Source organism: Brachionichthys hirsutus, unplaced genomic scaffold (genome assembly GCF_040956055.1).
Source record: "Brachionichthys hirsutus isolate HB-005 unplaced genomic scaffold, CSIRO-AGI_Bhir_v1 contig_642, whole genome shotgun sequence".
In the NCBI taxonomy this organism is placed as follows: Eukaryota; Metazoa; Chordata; class Actinopteri; order Lophiiformes; family Brachionichthyidae; genus Brachionichthys; species Brachionichthys hirsutus.
Genome location: NW_027180802.1, coordinates 3,979 through 28,337, shown reverse-complemented (window position 1 = coordinate 28,337; position 24,359 = coordinate 3,979). Strand labels below are relative to the sequence as shown.

At 44.7% G+C, this 24,359-nt stretch overlaps 2 protein-coding genes across 2 annotated transcripts; one reads left to right on the top strand and one right to left on the bottom strand.

Moving 5' to 3' along the window:
* Positions 1-1,593: 1,593 nt before the first annotated feature.
* Positions 1,594-13,489, bottom strand: LOC137916744 (ribosome-recycling factor, mitochondrial-like). The gene is made up of 7 exons (XM_068759713.1): positions 13,408-13,489; positions 10,432-10,593; positions 10,146-10,298; positions 7,012-7,130; positions 4,054-4,145; positions 2,478-2,637; positions 1,594-2,247 (listed from the first exon to the last, which is right to left on the bottom strand). Exons 1-7 carry the CDS (start codon positions 13,457-13,459, stop codon positions 2,170-2,172), a joined length of 816 nt encoding a protein of 271 aa, XP_068615814.1. The 5' UTR covers positions 13,460-13,489; the 3' UTR covers positions 1,594-2,169.
* A 232-nt stretch (positions 13,490-13,721) lies between these two features.
* Positions 13,722-24,112, top strand: LOC137916745 (probable RNA-binding protein 18). The gene is made up of 6 exons (XM_068759714.1): positions 13,722-13,879; positions 14,608-14,721; positions 18,296-18,422; positions 18,952-19,032; positions 21,377-21,477; positions 22,616-24,112. Exons 2-6 carry the CDS (start codon positions 14,615-14,617, stop codon positions 22,797-22,799), a joined length of 600 nt encoding a protein of 199 aa, XP_068615815.1. The 5' UTR covers positions 13,722-13,879; positions 14,608-14,614; the 3' UTR covers positions 22,800-24,112.
* The last annotated feature ends 247 nt before the right edge of the window (positions 24,113-24,359 follow it).

Here is a 24,359-nt window from a genome sequence, read left to right as displayed (position 1 = left end):
CATCTCAAAAGACATGAATAATGGGTTGCAGACATCTCCATCAAAATTAGAGACATTGAAAAGTACAAAAAGTACAAATAGAAGTAACGGGAAGTTACTGAAGTGATTCTGATTCCTTCTTCCCCACCACTACCAGTTTAATTCCTGTGGTTGCAGTTTTAGATTAGTTTCTCTACGCACAGTGCAGTCATTAAAAACAAATTGAGATGCAGAAAAGCTGGAAAAATTGTGAATTCACAAAGTTGATCCCCTTTTGCATTCCTGGCACCTAAAAAAAAGATTCCATATTGAACAACTTGGAATTTTGATCGACTTGAATAACAACTTATAATTTAATGTCAGAGCTTTTTCTGCTCATCTTACAATAAAAAGTGAAACCATGAATAAAATCAATTTAAATGGATATATTCCTGTGGACACTGCAGGACTTCCACGAAGACAAACCTCTGCAGCTCTTTTGCTTTCAGACAGGCGCGCACGCACACACACACACACACACACACACACAGGCGTGCGTCAAAAGGCGGCGTGAGTAGTAGTAAACATTGGAAAGGAATAGGGGTAATTCACTTGATAAATGTCAACTAAAATGAAGCTATCGGCTGAAAGCAATTTCCTCGTGCTTGCCTGCGCTCCGCGCCAGGGACTGGGGAGATTTTCACCCCTCCATCGATCATGAAGCCTCTGTTTTAGGCCAAGGTACACAATGCCCTCAAATTGCTGACATATGGACCAAGAATCACCACAGAAGAGCTGCCATTTCCACCCGACCCCTCCTCGGGCCCGACCCGGCCACTCCTCCGCTAAACTCTTGTTTATCCAATGATTCTGGTCTGTTTTAGGCCATTAAAGCGGAGACATGCATGGAGACGGCGGCCGATGCAAACGCATTCAACCACATTCTGTTGTGTGCAACCAGCTAATGCTGAAGATGATAAAGTCCCTTAATCGATTTCCTTCTTTTAGAATGAGATTACATTTTGATGCATTTAATTAGCGGCTTGCTACGCTGCAATTATCACATGACTGGGTGAACCGTACGCCGAGTCTGTGGGCAAACTTTTTAAATTAAACCTGTCTAGCATGTGGGCTTCCTACGACCAGTAGCACGGAAAGCAAAACAAATAACTACCAAGAAGAAGACGCTAAGCGCATAAGAATAGGGGAAAGCTTCACATTGGTGTAAACAGCGGATACAAACAGATCTGTGAGCGTGTCGCCAATTTCACGTCCTACAATTCATTACAAGGACGGCTTTTTAAGGGCAAAAAAAAAAGGTGGAAGATCACGAAAGGCCTCTTTTCCTAATGGGTAGTCGTGGTGCCAGCAGCCTGGAGATATGTGCACAGGAAAAGGCTATTATCACTGAGTGATGGGGGGGGGAGGGACTTCAAACCGAAGAAAATGGAGCAAAAGAAAACAAGAACGAGAAAGATGCAGAACAAAGCGGAGCTTCTTTAATGGCGTCCATCAATAACGTGATTTTCCTGACTTGATTTTAGAAAGACACAAACAGGAGTGAAAGCGCTTTTCCCCCCCTAGAGTGCGTATCGATGCGAAACAAATGTTCGGCAACATGCTGATGATATCCCACCCCCCCACCCCGCCTTTCGCCACCAAGTCAAACCCACGGCCAGTTTACATTCAGGCTGGTGCGCTTGTTTTATGTAAACAGACAGCCCTTGTGGTGAGGGTTTTTGATGAGGAGGAGGAGGTCTGCAAATCCCATTAAAAGTCCATTCGTCCCTCGTGGTGTGTTTGTTTGAAGTCAGGAAGAGTAACAAGGGAGGAGAGAGGTGGCTGGAAATCTGTTGTTGTTGTTGTTTCCGCGCCAACTTCTGTTGAGGTACCAACGTAAGAACGCAGATATCGTCACGGAGAGGGGAGCAGATCTGTGCCAGGCACCGGGACAAAGACGTAATCCTATGTTCAGAGGAGTCCAAAGCGCCCTCCCTGTCAGGATGGAGTCGCCGTCTGCTACAAAAAGGAGAATGGATGTCGTGTAAAGGCTTCTGAAGGAACCATGCACGAGGCGTACACCTTCAAAGTAAATGGGAAATATCATCGAAATCTGTCACTAACAAATCAGATAGACGGCAATCTGATTTAACCCTTGATGACCTCTTCGGAGGCCACATAAAAAAAGACCTGCGTGTCTTCTAATCACAGTCAGCCTAAGATCTCCTTGGTCTTGGCTTCAAGCTGTTTGTCAATGTCTGCTGTAACGCTGTCCACCAGCTGCTGAATCTAGGACGGCAAAGAGACACAGACAAAAAAAAATTAAGAAAAAGTCATTTCGGACTGAAATACGCAACTGTAAAATACGACAATTAAAATGGACGTTATTACGTCTTACAGTTTAAGGTATTTGGCTCCGATCATCTACTTGATTTGTCTGCCAGAACGAGTCGCCAATCTCAATGTTTCTTTAAACATGCCTGGTCTTTCAGCGAGGGTGTCCGTCCCGTGTCTCCTACCTGTTTTTCCACGAGCCATACGGTGTCCTCCGAGTGGACTTCCTTGGACTTCTTGACCTGCGCGACAGCCTGGGATCGCACCTTCCTCAGAGACTCTTTGGCCTTGTTGCTGCATTTTTTGGCAAGCTTGACGAGGTTCTCCCGGTGTTCCCGCGTTACTCTGCGGTGGAGGGAAGGAATGAGAAGGTAAGATATTAGCGTAGCCTAGCTACTGATGGGGGGGGGGGGGGGGGGGGAGGAGATCTGCATCACAGGGAAAATGTTGATTCAAGGGATTGGCAGTTAGAGACTGTACACCTGACCGAAGGAGGAAGTCAGACTCTTTGAAAATTCAAAACCTTTAATAGCGCAGATATAAAATGCTCAAATGATTTTGCTTGTTTGAGCCCTCAGCACTAAGTACAAACATTTCAGCAAATACACAATCTATCTATATCATGGCAATCACAAGCTGGTGTCTCAGTCCGGCGCTGAAACAACCATCAACCAAGAACTTCGTGTTCATTTATTAATCACTCGGAAAATCACACTTCTCATTTCACTCCCGCTCTCGGTCCTTAATCGGCTCTTTTTTTTTTTTTTTTGCTTTTGCCTGTGGGACTATTTGCAAACAATTCAAGTGTGGCTTCTATTTACCACAAACAATACGGCCTAATTACTGATTCCTGGGCCAATCAAGGAGCGCCTTCTATTCGGGGATGCAAATGGTGGCTCAGAACATGCAGAGACTGATTGCAGGGGGGAGAGCAGACCGACTCTTCCTCCTCTGCCAGACTAACACCTGCTGCTCTAACGTCCACACACACACACACACACACACACAGGCCAAAATGTATGCGTGTATACTTCTATGCACGTGTGTATATTTAAAAAAAAAAACATACTGTATATACACACAGAGGTTTAGTGAGTGAGTGATGGATGGTCTCATGTGAGGTTGTTTGACTTGGCAGAGAGAAAAAAGAAAATGAAGGGGGATAGAGAGAGAGCGAGAGACCTGGCCTTCACAACAAAACTCTGCGGGTCTCTCTCTCTCTCTCTCTCTCTCTGCAAAAAGAAGTTAATAAACCAGCTAGCTCCAAGTCAGATGAGACTTTGTGATGCTTTCCATCCATCACAGTTTACAATCTTTTCATTCTCACCCGTTATCAATCTTTACTGTCCGGCGTTTGAGATGTTGTCTTTTGAGAGATTTGCCTTCTTTTGAATAGAATGGATCGATTGATTGAAATTCTGGATCCATGTCAGGAACATCTGAAGATGCACCACATTTGAACTAAATCAGCAACATTTCAGCAGCACAGCTGATCTTTGTTGCAAATCTGCATTAATAGTTGTTTCTAATAGAGTGTCAATACTCATCAATGAGTAACAATACACGTAAAAAAAATTATGTCTGAATTCTTTATTCCTTCCCTAAATGCTTAATCTCCATCCGCAGATTTTCACCGAAAGCTGTTGCTCTTGGAGAAGTATTTAAGAGAGTAAAAGCGCGAGGATAAGAATGGAAGAGAAAGAAAAAGAACGGCGCTCCGCCCCGGGGCTGCGTCCCTCCGAGTGTCTGAAGGGGACTCACTTGGGAACAGGAACCTTGATGATCGTCCCGTCCACCTCTGGGTTAAGGTTCATGGCACTCTCTCTCAGGGCACGGGTGGCAGTCGCTGTAGCCTGGGGGCGCGCACGCACACACACGCACACACAGACATGAATGTGTGCTTGCTTCAAGCACTGGTGTGAATGGAAATGCAGCGCTACAACTGCAGGTAGTAACCCAGCTGGCAACCATTATGGTGTGTGTGTGTTTGTCAGGTAAAGCCCATGCAGTGTGTGGAAGTGCCTTGGGCCACTGTCAGCGCTGGGCCCTGTGGGACAGTACTGAGAGGTTGCAGGGCAGAGCATTGACCCGGTGACCTCAGAAGAGTCAGCTAGTATATGATAAGTAGACACACACACACAGCCTTTTGTGTGTCGATTTGACCGAGAATCATTTGGATGATTTGTTTCTGAAGAAAGGGAAACCTCATTACATCGGTGCCACGATTGCGTCATGAAGACATGGCCGACAGCTGACTCTGCAGGAAGGACTGAGCTCCTTCCTCTTCGTTGAGAACAAAAAGGTTCTAGCTAAAAGCTGGAGATTGAGGGTGCCATGTTGAATGCTAAATGTCAACCCAGAGCGGGATCACACACAGACGCTGCTGGGAGGCGTGCTGGAGTACAGGCGCGCAACACTTAATAATGTGGCTTCATTGATGCAGCGGCTCCATTGGCAGGATCCTGCAGCCCAGCTAACATTACATCAGAGCCGCAGTGAAGCAAGCAAACAGACAGACGAGGACCAAGTATAAGTTTAATTATGGAAAATAGAGTCAATCCTCAAAACGATTCGGCAACCACGAGACTTTTCCCCTCGGTCGAGGTCTACGTGTGCAACAGAGCGAAGAGCAGAGCATTTCCTTTTCTCTTTTCACTCCTCCTCCTCCTCAACAGCTCCTTATGGCCTCTTCCACTGGGGGATAGAAATGGCAGAGATTAAAAGGAATATTTTGAGTCCATTAAATGAATTCATGAGGTTTTGTCCTTCCTTTGTTGAAGTCATCCGGTGCACGGGCCCTCTGGTTGCTCCCCTTAGTATGGGGATGATAAATTCAGCCCATACCTAGGTTTGATTGTTCTCGGCATAAAATTCATCAGTGTTTCCTCTTTCTGACGACTACTCTGGTGGTTAGGGGGGGGCTGGACAGGTTCTGGTTAATATGTTGGAGAGGAAGAGAAATTACGCTGGAGGTTCACATCAAACGCTTTAAGGCCCGGTTCAAAGCGACGAGGCGAGCCGAGAGGAATGAGAGCAACAGTCTGCGAGTATTTAAAGAAGAAGAAGGAAAAAAAGAAAAACAAGGAATGTCAAAGAAAACTCCCGATAAACAAAAGCGGTTGATCGGATGCTCACACACTCCTAGAACACACACACCAAATTACCTATTGGTCAAAGCGTGCTTATTTATTCCACTGTCCCCTTCCCAAGCTTCTCTTAATGAATGGAAAACAATGGCAGGGCCTCCAGAGTGCCCGGTAATGGATAGGCATCATTATAAGTCGATTAACTCCGGGTACTGAGGACTCACCTCCGTGTGGGACAAGGGCAACGCAGGGCATGACAAGGTAGCAACGTGTGTGTGCCTGTCGGTGCGTGTGTGTGTGTGTGTGTGTGTGTGTGTGCGTGTGGTCTGTGGTGTAAAGTCAGCCTGATTCATGCTGAAGACTGGATTTCCAGATTGGAGATTTTGATCGTTAGGATCTCGTGTCGCTCTGCGATAGCGGTACAAATGAAATCAAGTGAGGTGAGACGACACACAGTGGTGGGCGGGGGACGCTTTCCAAAACGGATTGTGTCGTTTACGGACAGGTGTTTCTCCAAAAGAGCAAACAGGATGCCACGTGTTCCAAGTCCAAGCTCAAGGTTTAAAAGGTCTGATTCAGAATTCTTCCATTGCTCCATTTTAATATATTGCTCTACTCAATGGCTCCATCATTCATATTATTACACCTTATTCTTATTACAATTAGCCAAACCTGTTCTTACTGTTTATTGCTAATTAGCGAAGGTTAGCATGCCAAAATACCCAACAGGATGTAAGCGTTCAAGCGTGAGCTTTTCTTTCCTCCATCGAAGAAGCTGTGATTTTATCACTATTTATTATTTCAATATTATATCTTTAAAAAAGTCGTTAGACGCTGAATTGGATTGAAGAGGTCAAAAAGAGATTTAAAAAGTACTTCTTGTCATGTTAACGGTTGATAATTTAATTTATACACGTCTGTTTTTTACCGTATTATGTGTATATTATCGTACGTTTGCTGAAATCTCTAACTTCTTAAGCATTTAATCATGAACTTGACTTAAACCTCATGAAGACTCAAAGGCCAACGAGATCAAAGAACTGAATCATCAGGCAGGTCTGACTCGGAATAATTGTTTCATGTTATGTTAAATGCTATTAAAAAAGAAAAAACACATTTAGATATTCCAGACCACCAGAGTGCACCCCCCTCCCCCCCCCCAATGGATAACATTACCTTCTGGAGCTCTGATTAGTACAGTGTTGCGTTGTCTGAGAAGGAAAGTAGTGCAAGAATAAAAGAATAATAATCCATTCCTCTCTAACCTGGGGTAAAATGAGGTCATTTCCTTTTCTGGGACAACTCACACAGGGATGCGAGCACATCTCGGCATACGCGCACACAGGTTCCTCAGGTTCTTGTTGCCATCTTTCACCCCAGAACAAAGGGCTTCCCGAGTGATCAATCAATTAGCATCTGAGACACAGTTGGCGAGAGGCAGGCGGGTCGGGTTTCTTCATACAGAGATGTGAGCTGAGAGTTCTGCTCAGCCTCACCGTTCCTTCTGCAAGGGCCGTCTATCTGTCTGTGCTCAGGATTATTTTTATAAAGCTTTCGGTTTCGTGTCTGCATGAGGCAAACAGATACCACAAGGAAGGGTGTGTGTGTGTGTGTGTGCGTGAGATCGCCTTACCTCTGGGAAGCTGCTCATGTTGACCACGATGAGCTGAGGTGATTTCATCGAGATCTGGCCCAGCTGGTTGAGAGGAAACTTCCCATCCTGGGTCGTCACCACAATGTGATCCAGAGCTCCTAAACGAAGACACAATCTAATCGTTTATCCACTTCATTTATTTACTTACGTAGAGATCTGAGGCAGCATTCTAGTGCAGACAATGCCAATGCGGCGCCACTGACTTTCTGCAGCCATAGGTGAACTCAAAGTGTTTTATAGACTGTATTTTGCATACATTTGACTTGCTTTGTTTTGTTTTTACCCCCCCCCCCACACACACACGTTAAATATTCCATCCATCCATCTTCTTTTAGATAAGACAATCATCTCGTCTCCGGCTGCTTTTCGGGTCACGGGTCTGCTGGAGCATATCCCAGGGCAAGAGACGGGGTACACCCCGGATGTATCGCCAGCGCAACGCAGGGCCACACAGAAACAAACACGACTACACTACGGGCAATTTGGAGTAATCAATTCACCTAAATTGCATGTTTTTGGAGGAAACCCACACGGACACAGGGAGAACATACAAACTCTGCACAGATAGGACTCGAACCCGGAACCTTCTTGCTGCGAGGCGACAGCGCTACCCACATAATCAACATATCAAGCGTATTGTTATCTTGTATCTGTTGTTGTTTATCTTTATGCAAGGAGATCAGTGATTTGTTCTAAACACAAGGATCAATACTGAAATTGATCTTAAAATTCAGTCTGTTCCAAAACACATCTGACTGGAGGACATCGTTTCAACGCAGACCGACGTGAGACACCAGCAGCTACAATCACACGGCTTCAGCACAAACATCGATTTCAGACATCATCTCACAGTCAAGAGGTTCCACGGTCTCTCGTCTCGCCACGCTGTCAACACTGAGCAGCATAGGTTCGCGTCCATCCTCTCTTTCTTTCTCCCTGCACTCCCTCACACCATCCACACGAGCCTCTGCCTCCCGCCCATCTGGCTAACCTCAGACGCGGTCGTTTCCTTCTTCCCCACCTCTGCCTTACATCACCCGTTCCCGGCTTACCCACTGGGGGCCGAGCTGGAGAAAGCGGGAGGGTGAGGCGGAGGTGAGCCAATCGTGTCGTTTTCTCTATGCGACTCATTTATCACATGGTTTTTGAGGGTCCAAGAACGCGGACGGGCCAGTCAGAGAATGGATACGCAATAAAACAATAATAACGGAAGGTTGTTGCGATGGAATTGATGTTTTATTTAAAAGATGCAGCCCGTTATTCTGTCTGTGAGTACAATTCAAACGTGTGCAGATGGAAACCCTTCCTGTCCCGCTGTCGGTCTCACAGTGCTTCTCTCCGTTTGTGCAGCCATCCATCGCCCATCTGTGTGACGGCGGGGAGGTCGGAGGACGACTATTGAGATGTTATCAATCATCACATGCACTGATAATATACTATATGATATGAAATTGTACGGTGGATTTGGCTCCAGGCTAGCCGTCCTGCTTCTTTTAGCTAAGATAAGCTAAGCTAACCAGCTGCATTATCATCCAACTATTACTTTTATTCTATTCTCAATTTGGAAGACTTCATTATAGCTAAAAGTATTCAGAGATATGTTTAAGTATTTCTGTCAATACTTCTCATGTTTGACTTCTAACTCCCTTTGTTTTAAGAAGGTTTCCATGGAAACAGCGCTTGCTTTCTGGCCAGATTACCCCCAGTATGGTGGTCAAAGCACTGATTCTGGGTCTCTGCATGCACCTTTGACTGCTCGCTATATATTTTGCCCCACACACACACACATACATGCACGCATTTGGCATGCATGCATGGCAATACACAATAGTACATGCAGACACATACATGTACTCACAGCTTAATGAGAGCCAGATGAGAGAACAAACACAGACACACACACACACACACACATTTGGACAACTGACGTCATCCCATTCCTCCATCTCATCTCTCCTGTCAGCTCTAAGTCCTGCTGCCTCCCTAGATTACTGTGCAGCTGGACAGAAGAGAAGAGAATGGAAGGACGGAGAGATGGAGGGATGAGACAGGGAGGCTGACAGGACAGAGGGAAGAAGGCAACGCTGACAAGAGAAACAGGAGGACAGAGGGAAAGAAGAGCGCTTGAAAATTCCTGACCTCTGAACAAATGTTTCCATGTGGGTCAAGGGAAATGTGAATTAAAATGTAAAAGAGAGCGTCTGTAGATATGGTGGGAGAGCAGGCCAAAATATAATGATGGAAGGACAACAAAAGAGTCGGTAACGGAGGGATGAAGGGAGGGGTGGAAGATAGAGAATAAGCTTGTCACAAAAATTGCTCAATGATGAAAGAAGAAAGAGCTGAAGGAAATAAGATGAACGGAAAAATCCATGAATGAAAAAAAGAATCTGAGGGCGTAAAAAAAAAAACGTTCAAGATGATGTGTGTTGTATATGCAAAAGTTAAAAGACTGCACATGGTGCAGATCAGATGTCAATGAAAGCACACTTTCATCTTTGGTGAGAAAGGACTAAAAAAAAGGTTTGGAAGGTTGGAGGTTTGATTCTAGTGGCTGTGACTTCCCTGAGGAGCCTCCGTTCTCCAGAGCCTACCCCACCCCAGATCCAACTTGTTAGAACCCAGAGGCAAAGGGTCAAGACCTGGATGCAGTTGGGGAAGCAGAGGTCAAACTGGGGTCGAGGTAAGGTCGTGCTGCTGTATGACTCCCAGGCCTGAGGCGCTTTGTCAGGTAGACGACAAAGAGAGTGCCTGGTTTGTGCCGTTAAGAAGGAAAGGGGCTGCTTGCGTTCAAATCATGGCGTTTAAAACCAAACCGTCACGGCAGCGGTCAACGTCTGGGCAGAGAGAGAGAGCGAGAGAGAGAGAGCCATCATCGTCGAAATGTTGCAGAAAAAACATTCTTTGGAAAAATTGGATTCAAACGTCGGGCTGACCCTGAAGGAAACATTATGTCATTCTGTTTGGACTGCAGACAGACATGCTTCAGAGATAAAGCCAAATGCTGGAAAACAAATACCAGCGGTACAAGTGAAATGCAATGAAAAGAAGTACCGTGTCGCTGCAGCGCGGGATCAACGCGAGAGGGACTCCAAGAGAGAAAGGCCAAGTACCTGGCGACGTTCGGATGCTGAGGCTTCGTGTGAAATCGTCTTTGAGTGCATCTAGAACAGCCGTCATGTCTGCCTTCACTTCACCCAGACTGATGATGTCTTCCACGAGGGCCGAATTTATATTCACCTTAGCCGACTGGCTCTTTGCCTTGGCTTGGAAGATGAGGAGAAGGACAGAAGAATGGAGACTCGCGTCAGACGAATAAAATGGAATCAAGTAACACGCAAAGCGATGCCAACGGAATCAAAACTGTCAATCGCATGGTATCCGGTTCTCCTCACTGACCTTTTGACTTCTTGGTGGCGTAGCATTTGGGGCAGGCCGCCGGGAGGAAGGTGGCGTTGGGGTACGGAAGTGGTGCACGGACCCCGGAGGTGGCCGAGAGGGGTCGCAACAGGGTCCGACACAGCAGCGGCCGCAGCAGGTTCAGGTGATTCAGAGCCATGTCTGTCAGGAAGCGAAATAAACTGTTGTCGGAGGAAAAACATCTGATTAACATTGGTTTTGATCAAAGAGCACTTGAAGACGCTGCCGGCAAGACGTCATCATGAAGTAATAGCTCTCATCAGCCAGCAGGAGGCGGGCCGACATCTTGTTCTGATATACTGCAGCACCACTTCCCTTTTGATCATATGAGACATAAAACGGTGAAGAACAATAACCGGATCAATGAGCGCAATGATCAGCGCTGTTGTGTCAGGTCGCGTCACCTTTAGCCAGGTGAGGCTAATATAAACGGCTTCTTTAATTGAAGAAACGCACGATCTTTATTTATAATGAGACATGGCAAAGAGAAAAAGCAAATGCTAACATATAATAAGATGACTGACAAAGAAATTATCAATAACAACAACAGCCTTAAAAAAAAATTTGACTAAAGACGTTGACTCGCTGAAATTTGTTAGTTCGTTGATGGTTAATCAATTTAGAAAATCGCGACTTGTTACCAGAGCTTTCGTAAAAGCTACAAGTTATGATGTCATGCAGACGTTGATGATGATGATGATGATGATGACGTCCCCCATTGTCTAACCAGGCATTGAAAACTCAGCAATTACACTCAGTCAGAAACAAGCTGGGGCTTCCTTGTACCGCACAAAGTCCACCCACCCACAGTGATTTGGGCATTCCTGAGGGGAACTGTTCAGATCACACAACGACACGAGAGAAGCCCCTCCTTTCTCTGGACGAACCGCCTCCCACCTCGCAAACTGGCTATCGAATGTGATCTGTGTGTGAAGTACAGACGCGTTGAGATACACGCGAGACGCGAAGAACGGCTCTGCTGCAGCCCGACTCACGTCTTCTTGTCTCCGGCTTGCAGCTGGAAGCTGAGGAAAACAAGGGTTTGCTTGTTTTCTGAGGATCCAAAAGCATTTCAATTCATTTCAATCAGTGCTGTCTTTTTTTAATATATATTCTGAATCTGTAATTTTACCACAGAGACTGATATTGGAGTTCAAAGATAGGTTGCTGCTCTCAAAACTACACATTTCTGATCAGTTTAAGCCATTAAACGGTAACCAGACACTTCAAAGTCTCACAGGATAGCATTTCCACCTGAGATTCCACGCGGCGGTGCTCCTTAAAAGGACAGAGACAATCTTCCATCCATCCATCTTCCACAATCTTCACTAAATCTTGTACAATTTGGTTTTATTTTGTTCCGGACATGGACACGTTTCTTATTTTTGTTTAAGAAATCCAAGTAACTGCTGATCATAAAGTCTAAACTGAATTTAAATGCTAAAAATCCCAAATGCAATCTCAGTCTCCACTCTGGTCGCTGCAGCCAATCAAGTCCTTGGCGTTGATCAAACAGCGACTACAGACGCTAACTGAAACCCAAACATATTCAAACAGCAATACCGAGGCCACCATCTACAACACAAGCCTACGACAGGAATCCATGGCTGGAAAGTTTCCCGTCAAGCTGATATGATACGGTGCACAGTGGCGGAGCAGATAGGCTCAGATGGGGGGTGGTGACTGATCTCTTTAGAGTGGCAGCCAAGCAGAAAAAGTGAAGCGCAGGTGTTCAGTGAGATACTGTAGCCTTATATCCTGTCGATTTCACACACCGCGGCAGCTGGAGACACGCCGCTCCTCCTACCGGCGACGGCAGCCAGCTGGCGAACCCGCATGAAGCCGCCGCCGCAGAGTAGCTGATGACGCTCTGCCTTGTCAAACAAACCGTTCAGGCAAGACTACGTGAAATATCAATTCACCTTTCAGTTTTTGGGGTTCATTTATTTTTATTTTTTTTTTACTGTGGAATTGACTCAACTATAAGACGACGCTTGTTGGAAATTTCTATCTCTAATATTAAATGCACCGTAGGCCGAAACGCAAGTTTACCGACATTTTTAGAAAAAATCTCGATAATATTCCGCAATCCGGATCCAATCTGGATGACATTTGGTGGCGAGATGGAGGATGACTGCGTCAAGATCCGTTGTTAACCTTTTGAGTTATATCGCTGACAGATGGATAGATGCCGGCTAAAACATAAGCTCCTTGGCGGAGGTAAAAAAGCACCGTGAAGGTTTGGGAAGCAATGCTATTGAAAGGCCAAGGCTGGCACAACGTGACTAGAAAGGTGCCATCGGCACAGACCACAGTGCATCTATGATGGTCACACGCCTATCATCCCACAGCAGGTTGTGCATGTCCATCCAGAGGAGTATTACTGCGAGTGGGAGACACATTCATTAACAATTGTGCAAATGGTCTTGTGTTCCTTTATGTGTTGCTTTTTGCTGCCTTATTGTTTACTTACTGATTATATTTCCAATAATAATAATAGCGATAATATTTATTTATTATTTCATATTTAAAAATTATTATTAATATTATAGGACCGTTATATTCATGCAACACAAACCACCCAAGCTATTTCGCAGATAATTGAAAAATGAATGACAGCTCAGTAGAACCTACCATCATTAATGTCGGCTGCATACATTACATTACGTTCATAGATACTGACACATGTCGATATTAGGAGTAGAGGTAGCATTTTATCATTAGCATAGAACATACAGTGCTCAGACATGCACAGCTACATTTTCCTAGCATTTAATGTAAAAGGCTGCGTGAAGGTCAGCGTGATGGAGGCGACCATCAATGATTCTTGCCCCTCTTTGTCACACGAAACGGGCAAAACCAACAAAAACGCGGACAAGATCGCTGTTAAGTCAAACTGCGACTCGACAAAAACGATCCCCTCAGTGGAATATTACCCGGTAAATTGGTACTTACTCTCTAGTTGTTCACAGAAACACAATAACGAGGGAATCGAACCATTTGACATCCAATCGTCGCGACCACTCGTGGATAGATTACGATTTCCGGGACTGCATTGATATGTAAATCAGCGTGTAGCAAGTGAGCGGTGATTGATTCGACTCAACGCAAGCCTTTATGTAGGCGGGAGATATACGGGAGATGCCATATGATAAAACAAGTGCCTCTTCTGGACTCCACCGGCACTGAAACAATGACATCATCACCATGCGCCTTCTTTGTCAGACGATAGGCGACTGTTGTTTATCATCCGTGCTAGCCCATCTAGTCATTTTTTAAAAGAGGAAAATACAAATATTGCTTGACATGATTTGCAGTTCGTTTTGACGTTACTGCCTCGTCCCGACAGCGGGATCTGAAATACTGTCAATAAAGTCGAAGACGTCCGGACGTCGCTGTCAAAGAGGAGGTTTGATAGACCGAGGAGGTAAAGTGTCACCATCTCTGATAGCTAGGTGCTAGTAATTCACTCGGAGCGACATTTAACCATTTAGTGGTTGCGTTTGTCTTTTATAAGATGAAAATCTCACCCACTGGATCACCGAGATTAGTTTGAAATTAGTTTTACCTACAAACACCAACAGCAACGATTGTTTGTCGATCAGGCTGCGATTAGCGAAGCTAACCTTAGCCGATAACTCGTTTTTAAAGGAATAATACAACTGTTATTAATGTCCCGAGTCCCTGCTAGAACCACGTGTCTGCTTGACACCGTGGATAGAAACATACTTTCTGCATTAAAAGCGCTTTTCATTTTATTCAGATGTAACTAATTAGTATTTGCTTAATCATATGTATTATTTTATTCGGCATTTTATTTTGTGATACAGTTGCTTTTAGAGTTGCTTTTGTGTTTAGTTTTAAATGGCGTATTCAAGGCACTTGTACCCATTATAAAGCTCCGAATAAGAGCCTCAGCACTGTCTGCACCTTAATGCCTCCATGTGGCAGAACACACAGTAGGTCAGATGGGTGACCGTATTTAATTCACTTTCCAGATGTCGTCTGATCGATTTTATAAGCCACAGGGTTCAAGCGGTTGTAGAGAAGCACATTCAAATGGTTCCACGCGGATGCAAATGAAACGTGTTAACCTGCACCTGCCCTTTCTTTTGAAACTTAATTTGAGTGTCCGTCTACCTGTGTGTCCCTCAGAGTACACATGTCGTCTGCAGCAGGTACGGTGGAAAATGCTTCCATCATTTCAGAGAGTGCGGCCCATGAAGGAAACCGCCTGTGGATAGGCAACATTGACCCCAAAATCACAGAGTGAGTAAATCCACTACTTGTTTCAGAAACAATATATTTACCTCCCAGTTGGTTTGCGCAGAGCTAGCACTTAGCTTGTTTCATCTGTAAACACTTATCACATTTATTGAAAACAACAAAAGACACATTATATGCAGCCACCTGGAATTAAATGAAGTTCAAGTTTTGATTTTCAGCTGCAGCAAGGGTCCAATTTTGAGGCTTTTATAATTCTGACCGTGCTATGCTCCTGAGGTAATGCGTTTTAACTTGCCTGCCTTTGCCTCGTAGAGAGCAGTGCATTGTGTGTGATTGATTAACTGTGTGTGTGTAGTCTACGCGTGTGTTGTGAGCTGAGACTGAGCAGGCAGCGCTAGGTGTGTGAAAGAGAGGCAGCGATGCGTGGCGACCCGCTTTGGTAAGGAGCAGCCATCATTCCTCTCTCACCTGCCCTGTTTACTCTCTCTGTGTCAACTTGGAGGTGTGTGTGTGTGTGTGTGTGTGTGTGTTTAAAAGGATGAGGCAGGCTTCAACAACGACATATATACATGCACACATCCTTCCGCTGTTGCGTTTGTGTCTAGGACTGTTTGTGAAATTGAGGTTCAGAGTGTGCAAGTCTCCGAATGAGACCCCTGCATGTATTGTGGTGGACGGACACTCTGTGATTTTTGGGGGGGTGGGCGGTGTTTTTGTGTGCCTGTGGGGGCTGCTGGAGAATGTATGGGCTGCAGCCCTGGTGGGCGTCTAGACAGGCGTTTCCTTCCCCTTGCCCTGCTCTAGTCGACTTCTCCTGACATACGCTGCTTCACAGCACACGGGGAAAACAAGAGGAATGCCCGTGACTCCTGGTGCTGATTGGGAAGATTAATTAGCTCCTCGGCCGCATACACAGTAGTAGCATTCCTCCTGTTTGTCCCAGTAAGCCAAGCCGAAATAACCTGAAATGCAAGGTGCAGGTCGTGAGTGTTTAGGAACAAATCAGTTTACAATATAAAGTTGAATTTTGTTAAGCTAATTTTACATTGAAATTTGTACTACAAGTCTTTGTTGTCAAATTAAATGGAGGGCGACGTAGGAAAAGTTCCACCAGTCTCTTTATCTTAACACAAAACTTTCGAGTCACATCAGTCGTGTCATGAAGTGTTGCCTTTTGCTTTTTTGGAATGTCTTTTTTCTTTTTTCCATTTCTTTGATGATGAATTTGGCTCTAGCACCCTGTCTCCTTTCCAGATCAGATCTGAAAATCTGCTCCTTGCTCATGAAATGACTCACGACAACCAGTCAGGAGCTTTTCTTATCTTATTTTATTATTCTCCATCACTATGCGTTGACCCAGAGTGAACACAGAATGTCCACCCAGAACGTTGATTTGCTGTGTACAATAGACTCTGCACTGCTGACCCGAGGTACCTGAAGTCCCTTCTTTACGTCTATTCCTTGTAACTTCACTGTTCCCCCTGGGGTCTTCTCATTTACACACATGTACTCTGTTTTACTCCTGCTTACCTTCTTACCTCCACTTCTCTAAATTCAACTCCCTGCTCCCTGCTCTCACTGCAGATCACAATGTCATCTGCAAACATCATATTCAAAGGGGCTTCCTGTCTCATCTCATCTGTTAGTCTGTCCATCGCCATGACAAACAAAAAGGTAGCAACTTGCTTCTACCTCTTTAAATGCTGGTTGATGCTGAGGACCTCCCTGCCAGTAAATAGTCAAACTATTTTAGCATCAACGAGAGGTTCTTCTCAGAGCTCAGGTGAACGTCCTGCTTAATTTCCAGTCAGAATTCAATTTCTCTGCACTCTGCAGGTGTCGCTGGAGCTTTCAACACGTTTATGTTTTCATGCTTTTGAGAGGGAACATTTCTCGTTTGTGTAAATTCATCACTCTTTATTTTTCATGCACTTTAATAGAACTTTTAACTATCACTTTACTCACTGATAATTTTCTTTTTTTTTTTTTGCTTGCTTGCCATGAAGTCCGCCCACCCAGCCCTCCTCCAGGCTCAAGTTGTCCCCTCTGGCCTGCAGAGTTCTTGCCTGAGCCTTTTGTCTTACCATTTTTTTGGCCTGGACTCACATCCCCCTCTTCCTTCCTCTTCTTTGCTTCCTTGCCCGTGTGTCTTTCCTACCTGGCTCCTCACCTCCTCGCTTCTTTTGGCTTCTCTCCTCTTCCTCAACCTTTCACCTCCCCGTCAAAATCCCCTCCATGAACTTTACTCTCCCGCTGCCCGGCTTTCCCTCCCTTTCCTCCCCCCCCCCTCCAGCCTCCTCTTCCTCCGGCGGTTTTTACAGCCCCCGGGAGGAGAAGTCCATTGTGATCCATTTAATCACTGTCACATTTGTACATATGCATGAACATGCTGTATACATTTATTTGGTCATAGATTGATGCTCCATTTTAGGAGACTTTCTCCTTTACTGATCAGCCAAAGCATGAAAGGCGAGCTATTTGAGCATCAGAGTGTATCGAAACATTTTGAATGGCACTGTGAACATTTTAAATCGCGGATTGTCTTTGTAAATGAGTCCACAGGAGTCGCTTTCACACGGGAGCCTTTGCAGGGTGTTGTCTGGGAAAAGCAGAAATGCTCTCTGGCCTGCAGATCTCAAGGGAGTCGTAGAAGGGTGGAAGACATGTGTACAACCTGCCGCTGCTCAAACCCACACCTCACCCCCTCACGTCCCAAATTCAGCCTCATTCATAATGTCCCGCATTCTGCTCTGCGATGACGCACACACACACACACACACAAAAGACCTCAGGATGAAAAAAATAAAAAAATAAAGGGCAACTAAACAACCAAAGGCTGAAGCTTAATCATGAACGGCGATACAAAAACACTTGAGGTCACTCCAGTGCAGGTACGGACACCAAAACCAAAAAAAACACAGGAAGTCATCTGTTGATTTCTTTTGTTAACTCATTTTCGGTTCAGTCATCGCTTCCTAGCACTGGTAGAATGATAAGAGTATTGACACTGAAGGGGAAGTGGTGCGGTCTGCAGGGTAAGATCATGGGTCCAATGATGCCGCATCTATATGCGAATGTCAGACGCGTACAAGCAAGGATATCGAAGAATCTCACATTTATTCTTGAGCAGCCGCTGTCATGGTTCGTGCTGCTCAGCATGCGTTAAGTGTTCCCAGTAACTGAGCGTTGGTGCTCAGTTCTTTTTACACACAAAGCGACACGTACCGCTCTGCATGGCTCTCGCAGTGAGTGCATGTTGTTTGTGCGTAGCTCTTGGGGGGAATTTGAGGTTTCCTCTTTTTTTATTCCCTCATTGTCCTGCTACTGTATCCTCAGCATTGTCTCAGTGAGAGATTTACTGCCACCGAGCCGCGAGACCAGCTGACCTGCTGCTAAAAAGGTGTCGGCGAGTGAAAGGCGTCGTTCTCATTAGCCCCGCTTGACAGATTAACAGGCTGTAGGGTGGCAGATACGGTGTGGAGCCATAAGGCTGACCGATGATATACTGCATATAGGCGCCATCTTTCGGTTCTTATTTAAGAATCCGTCACATTATAAATGTTCATCTGATCCTCCCCCCCCTGTGTTCCATCTCAGATGTGTTCCCTCCCACCAGGTATCACTTAGTGAAGTTGTTGGAGAAGTTTGGCAACGTGAAACAGTTTGACTTCCTGTTCCATAAGTCCGGGCCTTTGGAGGGACAACCGCGGGGCTACTGCTTCGTCAACTTCAACACCAGGGAGGTACGTGCAAGACGGAGGCTGCATTTGTGTTTTCATTTTGCTGCTGTGTCCGTCCTGTAAAGCAGTGACACAAAATCAAATAGATTTTTTTTTATTTACTGCATGAAAAAAAAAAGGAATGCTAAGGTCCCCCCCCCCCCCCCAAAAAAAAAACTTGATACATGTCCATCCATCCATTCAGTTGCTGGAGGCTGTCCCAGCTGGTGGAGTACACCCCGAATGTGTCGCCACCGCATCACAGGGCCACACAAAGTCACACACTACGTACAATTTAGAGTAATCAATTCACCAAAGTTGCATGTTTTTGGAGGTGGAAGGAAACCGGAAAACCCGGAGAAAACCCACGCAGATACGGGGAGAACATTCAAACTCCACACAGATAGGACTCGAACCCGCTACCTTGTTGCTGTGAGGCGCTCTCCGAATGCTTTTCTAGTTATTTAATGACTCGGGTGCAGTCACCCACTGATTTTTAATCAGAATTGTTTCAAATCTTTTCCTCTTTCTTTCTGTGTTTGTGTGTCTGCAGGAGGCGGAGAGGGCGATCCAGTGTTTAAATGGGAAACTAGCTTTGTCCAAAAAGCTTGTCGTGCGCTGGGCGCATGCACAGGTGAGGGTAAGTGTCAAATTCAGGTTTGCTTGTTTTTTCTTCATAAAACTGAAGGTGGAGCGCTCCGCGATGCCTCGGTCGGGTAAAGCACGTCTCGTGGTGACAGTGAATGTTGCACGGGTTTGTGGTTTCCCTCCAAAGGGTGACAAACTAAATGTAGACAAAAACAAGGCTGAAAAGCTACAGAGCTGATTGAAAAGCTCCAATCGACAATGGCCTGATGCAATATTTGATTTTTGTGTTACTGCTGCAGGAGTCACAGAGTAGTGGGCTCCCAGCATAACCTGTGCCTGTCTCTTAACAATAGACAGCCTACTGGCAAGGGGTGAAGGGATATCCTGTATAGAGACGAATCACGCCCTACGTGTAAACACACACACATGCACGCACGCACACATGCACACGAATAGTGGCAGGAGGTCAAGGTCAACACGGCTGCCTTTAAGACAAACTCACTGTAGGATATCTCACTCCAGCTACACACAGATTCTGTTATTCATATCAAAAACCATGTTTTTTCCACCCATCCCGAGACCAAGATTTGTTATGTCATTAAACCGTGTGTGTGTGTGTGTGTGTGCGTGTTAATGTGTGTGTGCAGTCTCTGGGAATTGTGGATGCCAAGGGTCGTGTTTCTTTCTTCACGAATTTCCAATCCTGGGCTGTCAAAAAAGGAAAAAAAAAAATTCACCATTGGTTCATCTGCATTATAGTTTTCATAATTAATAAATTACTATGTAAAAATTTAATCATGTATTTATTCACTTAACAATAATTCTTTAATAAAACAAACAAACACATGATAGCTGTTTAATCGATAACATATTTTACCAGAGTTGCTTCTATTGTCTAAAATGCACAGACTCCATTTATAATCATAGATAACCTGAGGAGTGAAAACCTGATACCGACACCAGTTTGTTTGTTTCTTACAATAATCGATCAATACAATAATTATTTCTCATGTGAGATTTTACCAATTGTCCACCAGTAGGGCTGATTCCATCCCGAACATTGACTTTGACATTTTCAACTTTTAAACACTTAATCTGTTACTTTGGTGCTGCTTTTCACTCCATTCATTTCAGTGATTGGACCCCGAACCTACAACAGATTAAACACGTCTTCATTAAAGCGCTTGCGCCTAAATTTGCTCCTTAATTTTAGCCTTGGATGATTTTTGAAGGTGTGCAAACAGCCAGATTTCTTTCCACTTCGACGTTTGGGATTGTGCACAGATCCGGGCTCTGTGTGGATCTATACGCATTCCGGCGCCGTGCCTTTAGGAATAGGTGGAAGGGGAAGGGTCCTGGCTTTTGAGATGGTCATTGTTTTAGAACTATTCTTGGCTATACATGGAACTCATTTCTTTGGACAGTATGTGTGAATATGCGTGCTCTTTTGTGCATGTATATAACTTGATCCGGCACCACTTGGACAAACTGACCCCCCCATGTCCATGCTAAAACGCTGCGGCGGCGCGAAGCTCCTCGATCCCCCCGCATCCGTCATGTTTGTGACTTTCGTCTTTGTCCTCTTTTATTTTTCTCCACAGGTTTCCAGAGTGTGCTGTGTTGGGCTGGTGGAGATATTTGGAAGGTGGTTTTGAAAAGAATGAGTGCTGACGTTGCTTGTTGCTCTCCAGCTGCCGCCCTTGTTGCCCTTCCTCGTGCCTTAGGGTGCGATTAGGAGTCCTTGTTTGGTTACTGTCTGTTTGGTCGGACACAAACAAAATCAATGCTCTGGTTTAATACTGTTGATGTTTGTGGGAGGAAGCTGAGGCTAGCGCTCCGGAGGACTGCTGCCAGTGTTTATAAGGAGGCCTGCTGGTGTCTGAACGTCTGCTTGACAGGATTGTCGTTTCAATTCTCTTCTTCCTCTTCTTGTTATGTGGTCTTGTTCAAAATGAAATGTCTTTATATATACAGGTGAGATTTTTTTGCCCCAAAGCTCATGTCACTATTTGCACCTTTAGACTGTGCTGACTTAAGTTTAACAACAACCCTAGTTGAGAGAAACAAACACAAGCAATTTTTGGGTGTTTAACGGGCAAAGAAAATCCCCGATTCTGGTCCTGAGCTGTAAAGCGTTTAACATCGTTCACATATTTGGACACCAGGTCAAACCAGCACTGACCTTTATCTTTATCACTCCAACTGTCTGTGTGGTTTGTGTTATGCGACCATACAATTGTCTCTTCCGTGAAAAACAAAAGGTTTTCTTGCTTCAAATTTTTTTTCTACCCCTTCATCTCTCTCTCTCTCTCTCTCTCTCATCTGTCCTTCCATTCGTGTTTCCATCACCCTTGTGTCGGTCTATTTGTCTCGACCACGTGTCTTTTCAGAGGTTCGAAGGTTTCCGGAATGAAAAGACGATGCCTTCCAGCCTGGAACCGTCGTGCAGCGGTGCCATAGAAGATGGATCCATAACTAGCAATCACCTCAGGTTGGTGTCAAAAACGTGCAAGGTCATCGTTTGTTTTTGTGGAGTGTGTGGACGCAAATTGTAAGGATTTTATCTGTCAGCCATACTGCTAATCAGGTGATCAAACACTCGTCTCCAACACATTTAGGCATTAAAATCGGAATTTGTCTCGTGGCCAAAACCAACAACTCTACATTTGCTGCTACCGACGTTACCCAGGTGCGTTGAGCTAAGAAGGAAGGCAGGGTTTCCACTTCTCGGTTCCTCCTCGGTTCTCGGTTTCATTTGTCACAACTTGTCATCTTTGGTGTCGGAGGCCCACGAGTGTGGCCTCCAGAAGTGGATGGAAGACGCTTCCTACAAACTCGTTTGTTAGTACCGGTAATACAACAACCCTTTTATTTTCAGGACCGCATCATGAAACAAAATGTGAGAACTCTTTTGATCGATGCGTGGCGTCATCTCTGGCATTCTTGGTCTGCCTGTTTCCTAGCACTACTGGAACAGACGCTGCGTTTAACTGCAGTTCTATCCGGGCGGTGCCGTAGCAGAGCTTGTGGGGGGTGCTGCTCATTCCGCAGCATATACGACTTCGTGAGCACTGAGTGGGTCTGAGAGCAATGTTTGTGGAAGTGTTGAAGTCTTCTGCTTTCGCCTACTAGACGCACGTTGAGCACAGTCCTCCTTGCAGACTCGCTCTAGTGCGTGTTCCAGGTCGGCTGTCATGACTCTTCTCAGGAAAGACTCCGCGCTTTGATTCTGTAAACTTCAAAAACATTCTCTCTACACAAGAGAGGAAGTAAAAACCCTCCGTCTCCCCCCCCTCAGATCGTTCCTCCACTCTTCTCGGTTGCCATTCTCCCCACCTGCACCGTAAATCTTCCCACAAACTTCTCTCAGAGCTCCTTCAAACCCAGTTTCATCATATAAATGCACGTTTTTCTCGACTTTTCGTGCAGCTCAAATGGTGATTTCACGGTTGCACTCTTTCTCTACTCCTGCGCCTGCCCCTCGCTGTTGCTAAGAGCCCTAATGCCTCCTCTTCTGCTCCCGCTCCATCTGCCAATCACTAGCTCCAACACTGGTATCCCCCCCCCCCCCCCCCCCCCCCGCCCTCAGCCTCGCTAACAATATCTCCCCCTTTTCTCCTTCCCTCCAGTACAAGTGCTAAGATCCGCGCCATCGAGGCCAAGCTCCAGATGATGGATGAGAATCCAGATGATGACTACTCGGGCCCGTCGGCCTACGTTTACAACAAACCGCCGGAGAGGAAACGCTGGGAGCCCTACTCCAAATCACAACGCAATAACCAGAGCAGGCCCTTCCGCAGGTTTAGGAGATGACCCATCCACCCACTCGATGAGGAGATCCCCACCCACACACACACAGACTGCACAAACTATAAAGACGATACACCTTTTATCTGGGAATAAGTGTTTTTTAAATTGTTGAGAATGTTTTGAAAACCTGAACTCTTTATAATCGCAATTCTGGACAAATACTATTCAGTGTTTTTTATTTTATTTTTATTTTTGTACTATTTGGGGATACAGTCTTAACATACTAGCCACGTCTGACTGCTGTGAATGTTGGATCACTTATCAGTCCGCTTTTTCACCTTTGCTGGTGACTCATGCGGCTGTGAGTCACATGACACACACTCCCCAGGAAGGAGAACTATTATTATGGAGTCATTCTTTCAGGACACATTATTTAAAGGTGGAATTTAAGGGGTTTTTTTTTTTTTTTTTGGTCTTGACTGAGATTTCAATGAGCATGAATCCACACAGACGCGTAAGACGTATTGATGTCGTACACATGAAGCTCTACGAGCCACTCAGCAGCTACTGTAAATCAGTATTTCTGTGTTACGTACTTCACTCTTTACCTAATAGTTTGTCTATTTACCTTGGAACCAATTTGTTTTTTTCTTTTTTTTAACGCACCCATCTCTTTTTACTGGCTTTTTCGTTGTGTAGAGTTTTGGTATTTTCTCTGCAAGAGTCTCTTTATTTAGATTTTTCAATTAAAGGAATTTCAATATCAAATCTGCAGTGTGTGTGTGTAGATTCTCAACATTATTCTTCAAGGACGGGTTTCAATTTCAGGATTTGTCACTCAATGCTAGAGTTTAACGACTCTGAATCCATGTGGTTTTGCAGATATTGTGTTGTTTTGTAAGAAACATTCAAAGGACTATTAACAAGAATCAAATCCACTGTTCTCTGCTTTTAATAATAAAATATTGATATAGCAGAACTACTGTCACCTCTTATCATAGCATCCAGCATGTTGACCCCTCCCATGTTAATTTCTTTGCCGTCTACCAAACGAGTTATTTTTAATATTTTATTTTAAAACATATAAATGTTGTGTGTTTGTTTAGATTATCCATGGAGCAGGTGTGAAATGTTTGGTTATAAAAACCTTTTTAGGCGAGGAAAAAAAAGCAAAGTGTAATCCAATCTGAATTTGATTGCCTGATGAATAAATTTGTCAGCCAAAGGTCGTTTTGTAGAGAGACACGACGTTTATAAGAGTTCACCAGAGTGTTTTAATCGCACATCAGGACAGGTCGCATAGCAGCAGGGGGTATAAAGTTGTAATTACACTTTGAAATGAAAGAGCACACCGAATTATGCAAATCCAACCTCTTGGCATCATGTTATTTTATTTATTTATGTTTTTATAATTTATTTTGCCTGCAGAAAACTGCAAACTTCCATCAGGTTACATCAGTGACTTAAAAACGTGTATCTTTGGATATTTTTCAATAAAATAAAAAATCTGTCAAAAATTGATTCATTGTTGTATTTACGCTGAAACGTAGCGTCTTTTTTTAAAGAGCTGTTTTATTTATATGACGTCATTTCTACAACAGGCCTATGCATGTACAGATAATT